Here is a 6,373-nt window from a genome sequence, read left to right as displayed (position 1 = left end):
CTTCAGCTACTGGAGAAACTTAATCGAAGAAGAAAAGGGCGGATTTTATAGAATATAAAAAGGACAGGGGATGATGTGAGAAGAAATAGTTTTATTTTTAATATACATATGTTTTTTGTAAAATAATGTCTTAAATTATATTGTGATTTTGACCAATGTAAAGAAGGTACATTGCATACTCCAGTGCAGCAGGTGGCGCTGTGCAAGTCATGGCACAAACACGCCATTGAGCAAAAAAGAAAGAGGAAGAAGAAGAAAAAAAAAGGAGCAGAAAGCGACACATTCCAGACAAAGCTCAACGTTCGAGTTGTTTTTGAAAAAAAAATCATCAAAAATGTTGAAAGAGTTGGTGAAGGAGCGACTCATGGCGGCGGCCGATGAAATATTCGCGCTGTTTGAAAGGACGATCGCGTCGTACGAGGAGGAACTTTCTAGAAGGATCCAGGAAAAGGAGCGGCATCGACAACTGGAAGCTTCTAGCAAGACTGCCATGGTTGTGCAGGGTGGAGGTATGTCTACTTGCTCACTGACGTCATGGGAGCTGCACTAACATCATCTTTTAAACTATATTAGTCGCTAGCAAAGTCACTCGGTGAGACGACATGAAAGGACAACATTTGTTTAAACCCACGTAGATCACCCAAGATGGCGGCCTTGTTCACAACGACGCCGTGTTTCAGTCAATCAATCAATCAATCAATCAATCAATCAATCAATCAATCAATCAACGTTTACTCATTTAGCCCTGAATCACCAGTGTCTCAAAGGGCTGCACAAGCCACAACCAGAGATCCCACATAAGGGCAGGGAAAAACTCAACCCAGTGGGATGACACTGAGAAACCTTGGAGAGGACCGCAGATGTGTGAATCCTCTCTCGGGCGACCGGTGCTATGGACATCAAGTGGGTCTCGAATAATATTGTGAAAGTCCAGTCCATAGTAGATCTAACATAATGGTGAAAGTCCAGTCCATAGTGGATCTAGCATAATAGTGAGAGTCCAGTCCATAGTGGATCTAACATAATAGTGAGAGTCCAGTCCATAGTGGAACTAGCATAATATTGTGAAAGTCCAGTCCATAGTGGATCTAACATAATAGTGAGAGTCCAGTCAGTCCATAGTGGATCTAACATAATAGTGGTAGAGTCCAGTCCATAGTGGATCCAACATAATAGTGAGAGTCCAGTTCATAGTGGAACATAATAGTGAGAGTCCAGTCCATAGTGGATCTAACATAATAGTGCGAAAGTCCAGTCCGTAGTGGATCTAACATAATAGTGAGAGTCCAGTCCATAGTGGATCTAACATAATAGTGAGAGTCCAGTCCATAGTGGATCTAACATAATAGTGTGAGAATCCAGTCCATAGTGGATCTAACATAATAGTGAGAGTACAGTCGATAGTGGATCTAACATAATAGTGAGAGTACAGCCCATAGTGGATCTAACATAATAGTGTGAGAGTCCAGTCCATAGTGGATTTAGCATAATAGTGCGAAAGTCCAGTCCGTAGTGGATCTAACATAATAGTGAGAGTCCAGTCCATAGTGGATCTAACATAATAGTGTGAGAATCCAGTCCATAGTGGATCTAACATAATAGTGTGAAAGTCCAGTCCATAGTGGATCTAACATAATAGTGTGAGAATCCAGTCCATAGTGGATCTAACATAATAGTGTGAAAGTCCAGTCCATAGTGGATCTAACATAATAGTGTGAGAGTCCAATCCATAGTTGAATTAACATATAAGTGAGAGTCCAGTCCATAGTGGATCTAACATAATAGTGAGAGTCCAGTCCACAGTGGGGCCATCAGGAGACCATCCCAAGCGGAGACGGATCAGCAGCGCAGAGATGTCTCCAACCGATGCACAGACGAGCTGTCCACCCCAGGTCCCGACTCTGGATAGTCAGCACTTCATCCATGGCCACCAGACCTGTGCCCCCTTCCATACTCCACAAAGGAGAGGGTAGCAGAGCAAAAAAGAAAAGAAGCGGCAGATCAACTGGTCTAAAAAGGGGGTCTATTTAAAGGCTAGAGTATACAAATGAGTTTTAAGATGGGACTTAAATGCTTCTACTGAGTTAGCATCTCTAACTGTTACTGCGAGAACATTCCCGGATAGAAAACACTCTACAGCCCGCAGACTTTTTTTGGGCTCTGGCGCATACTTTTGCATAATTTGCACTAATCTGTGCTGTGAATATTACATTTTGGACACAACCACCAGCAAGTTGTAATTATTGTACACACAAAGCACTTTACCACTTTGAAATAAGACAGGCCCCGCCCTACTGTTGTGAAGTGAATTATATTTATATAGCACTTTTCTCCAGCGACTCAAAGCGCTTTTACATAGTGAAACCCCAAATCTAAGTTACATTTAAACCAGTGTGGGTAGTAGGGCTGCGATGAGGGGGCGACTTGTCCAGGGTGTACCCCGCCTTCCGCCCGATTGTAGCTGAGATAGGCGCCAGCGTCCCCCGCGACCCCAAAAGGGAATAAGCGGTAGAAAATGGATGGATGGATGGATGGGTAGTAGGGAGGATGTTTGTTACAAAATTATGGATTTTGATGCCATTATCGAAATCTTCACCTCCATAAAATTGGTCCGCGGCAGGCAGCATAAAGTGTTCTAGAACTTCCTGGTAGACTGCTGCATTGACCCTAGACCTCAGGAAACACAGTGGACCAACACCAGCAGATGACTTGGCACCCCAGACCATTACCCATTGTGGAAATTTGACACTGGACTTCAGGCAACGTGGATTCTGTGCCTCTCCTGTCTTCCTCCAGACTCTGGGACCTTGATTTCCAAAGGAGACACAAAATGTACTTTCATCTGAAAACATAACTTTGGACCACTCGGCAGCAGTCCAGTCCTTTTTGTCTTGAGCCCAGGCGAGACGCTTTTGACGTTGTCTCTTATTCAAGAGTGGCTTTACACAAGGGATGCGACAGCTGAAGCCCATATCTTGCATACGTCGGTGCGTGGTGGTTCTTGAAGCACTGACTCCAGCTGCAGTCCACTCTTTGTGGATCTCCCCCACATTTTCGTTTGACAATCCTCTCCAGTGCGCGGTTATCCCTCTTGCTTGTACACTTTTTTTCTACCACATCTTTGTCTTCCCTTGGCCTCTCTATTAATGTGCTTGGACACAGAGCTCTGGGAACATCCAACCTCTTTGGCAATGACCTTTTGTGTCTTGCCCTCCTTTAAAGTATCAATGGTCATCTTTTGGACAGTTGTCAAGTCAGCAGTCTTCCCCATGATTGTGTGTCATACAGAATCAAAACCAGAGACCATTTAAAGGCTTTTCCAGGTGTTTTGAGTTAGTTAGCTAATTAGAGTGTGGCACCAAGTGTCTTCAATATCTGACCTTTTCACCATATTCTCATTTTCTGAGATGTCGAATTTAAGGTTTTCATTGGTTGTCAGCTATAATCATCTATTTTTTGGCAAAAAAACACTCAAAATGTATCAGTCTGTTTGGAATGAACATATACATTCTACAAGTTTCACTTTCTAAATGGAATTAGAGAAATAAATCAACTTTTTCATGATATTCTAATAATATGACCAGCACCTGTATACCTTGATGTTGCAGAAAAAAGACCATGTGTTTTTTTTAGGGATGCACCGAAATGAAAATTTGTGGCCGAAGCCGAATAAAATTTAAACGCTTGGCCGAAGGCCGAATACCGAATAATGAATGCAGTTTTTCAAAAATGTTTAAATATTGCATTAATAGCCTACAATAAATATTTAGACATGTTTTTCAAATAAAGTAATTTTTTATTGAATATTGACATTTTTTTAATATTCCAGTCGTCTTTGCTTTTAAAAAAAAAAGCAGTTTTTCATTTAGATTAGGCCTTCAAACAAAACATGCATAAATATAAATGAAAAACTTTGTGCTTTTTTTGAAAAGCAAAGGCTACTGGAATATTAAAAAAATGTCAATATCCAATAAGAAATTACTTTATTTGAAAAACATGTCAAAATATTTATTCTAGGCTATTTATGCAATATTTAAAAAATTGTGAAAAACTGCATTCATTATTCGGTATTCCGCCTTCGGCCAAGCGTTTAAATTTTATTCGGCTTCGGCCACAAATTTTCATTTCGGTGCATCACTACTATTTAGGCTAGCTGTATGTACATTTGCAGCTATATTTGCATCCAGCCTTTCCCTCAACCCACATTTATTGCCAAACAAACACTTACCAATCGACGGATTTAAGTTGCTCCAGTGGTCAAAAGATGCAATCGTTGGTTGGAAGGCGATCGCCGAATAGCTTCAGTTTCTTCTTCAATTTCGTTTTCGCTATCTACCTCCACACTCCAACCATCCGTTTCAATACATGCGTAATCTGTTCAATCGCTTAAACCGCTGAAATCCGAGTCTGAATCCGAGCTAATGTCGCTATATCTTGCTGTTCTATCTGCTTGTCTGCCATGTTTGTTTGTATTGGCATCACTATGTGACGTCACAGGAAAATGGACGGGTGGATTTACAGATGGCGAAAATCAGGCACTTTAAAGCCTTTTTTCGGGATATTCCATGACGGATAAAATTTTGAAAAAAAACTTCGAAAAATAAAATAAGCCACTGGGAACTGATTTTTATTGGTTTTAACCCTTCTGAAACTGTGATAATGTTCCCCTTTAAGAATAAAATAAAACACATTTTTACTGTTAGTACCCCTTTTAATTGGGTCACCTAAGAAAAATACATGCGGGGGAAAATCCTGCATTCATTTGTATTATTTACTAGACAGACCTGCAAACTATAGAATGGTGTAGGCTACAAGATAATATTAACGTTATGAGACATATTAAAAGTTAAAGCACCAATGATTGTCACACACACACCGGCTAACGTTACCGTTAGCTACGGTTGTTTTAAGTCATAAAAATATATGGATGCATGATAATGGAACTTTGAAACGTTACTAATAAGTTCCGACCGAGTGGTGTCAAAAAAAAAATAGGATTTTCGATTGAATCGTCATTCTTACTTGTAATGATTCTATTAGAGTTAAAAAAAAAAATCGATTTTTAAAACAAACATTTTTTTTGTTTTTTTTTAATATGTCCTGTCCAGCCACTCAGGCAAATTGTATTGTTGATGCCGATCAGAGGTGTCAAAGTGGTCCTCACTGAGGGCCACATGGCACTTACGTTTGGCCCCAGAGGGTCGCTTTTAACATTGGATTCTATTATTACACAATTTAATGCATTTTATTAGTAGATTTTTCTTTTAAACTAAAATGTAAAAAAAAAATATGGTTAAGTTGCAATATTTTCACCTCAAAATGTAGTGTATAGTCTTCATTATAACACTTATATAAGACTTTGAAAGTCATTTTGATAGTAGGCTAATATAGACACTTACATCATGTGTTGTCTTCATTGTAACACTTATACAAGACTTTTAAAGTCATTTTGATAGTAGGCTAATATAACTAATATAGACACTTACATCATGTGTTGTCTTCATTATAACACTTATATAAGACTTTTAAAGTCATTTTGATAGTAGGCTAATATAACTAATATAGACACTTACATCATGTGTTGTCTTCATTTTAACACTTATATAAGACTTTTAAAGTCATTTTGATAGTAGGCTAATATAACTAATATAGACACTTACATCATGTGTTGTCTTCATTTTAACACTTATATAAGACTTTTAAAGTCATTTTGATAGTAGGCTATACAAACTGATATAGACACTTACATCATGTGTTGTCTTCATTGTAACACTTATACAAGACTTTTAAAGTCATTTTGATAGTAGGCTGTAATAACTAATATAGACACTTACATCATGTGCTGTCTTCATTATAACACTTATATAAGACTTTTAAAGTCATTTTGATAGTAGGCTAATGTAGACACATCATGTGTTGTCTTCATTTTAACACTTATATAAGACTTTTAAAGTCATTTTGATAGTAGGCTAATATAACTAATATAGACACTTACATCATGTGTTGTCTTCATTTTAACACTTATATAAGACTTTTAAAGTCATTTTGATAGTAGGCTAATATAGACACTTACATCATGTGTTGTCTTCATTTTAACACTTATATAAGACTTTTAAAGTCATTTTGATAGTAGGCTAATATAACTAATATAGACACTTACATCATGTGTTGTCTTCATTTTAACACTTATATAAGACTTTTAAAGTCATTTTGATAGTAGGCTATACAAACTGATATAGACACTTACATCATGTGTTGCCTTCATTATAACACTTATATAAGACTTTTAAAGTCATTTTGATAGTAGGCTAATGTAGACACATCATGTGTTGTCTTCATTATAACACTTATATAAGACTTTTAAAGTCATTTT

General features: G+C 37.9%; 1 protein-coding gene across 1 annotated transcript in view; it reads left to right on the top strand.

Annotated features, from left to right (window-relative positions):
* Nucleotides 1-221: 221 nt before the first annotated feature.
* The window catches only part of LOC133549225 (gastrula zinc finger protein XlCGF52.1-like), a 34,320-nt gene continuing 28,168 nt past the window's right edge, over nt 222-6,373 (top strand). Inside the window, exon 1 of the mRNA XM_061894443.1 lies at nt 222-509. Within this exon, the coding sequence (XP_061750427.1) occupies nt 335-509 (175 nt within the window). The 5' untranslated portion in view covers nt 222-334. The remainder of the gene's footprint in view (nt 510-6,373) is intronic.

The sequence above is a fragment of the Nerophis ophidion genome, linkage group LG01 (assembly GCF_033978795.1).
Source record: "Nerophis ophidion isolate RoL-2023_Sa linkage group LG01, RoL_Noph_v1.0, whole genome shotgun sequence".
In the NCBI taxonomy this organism is placed as follows: domain Eukaryota; kingdom Metazoa; phylum Chordata; class Actinopteri; order Syngnathiformes; family Syngnathidae; genus Nerophis; species Nerophis ophidion.
The sequence above is the reverse complement of the archived record's forward strand: the minus strand, read 5'-3'. Positions and strand labels throughout refer to the sequence as shown.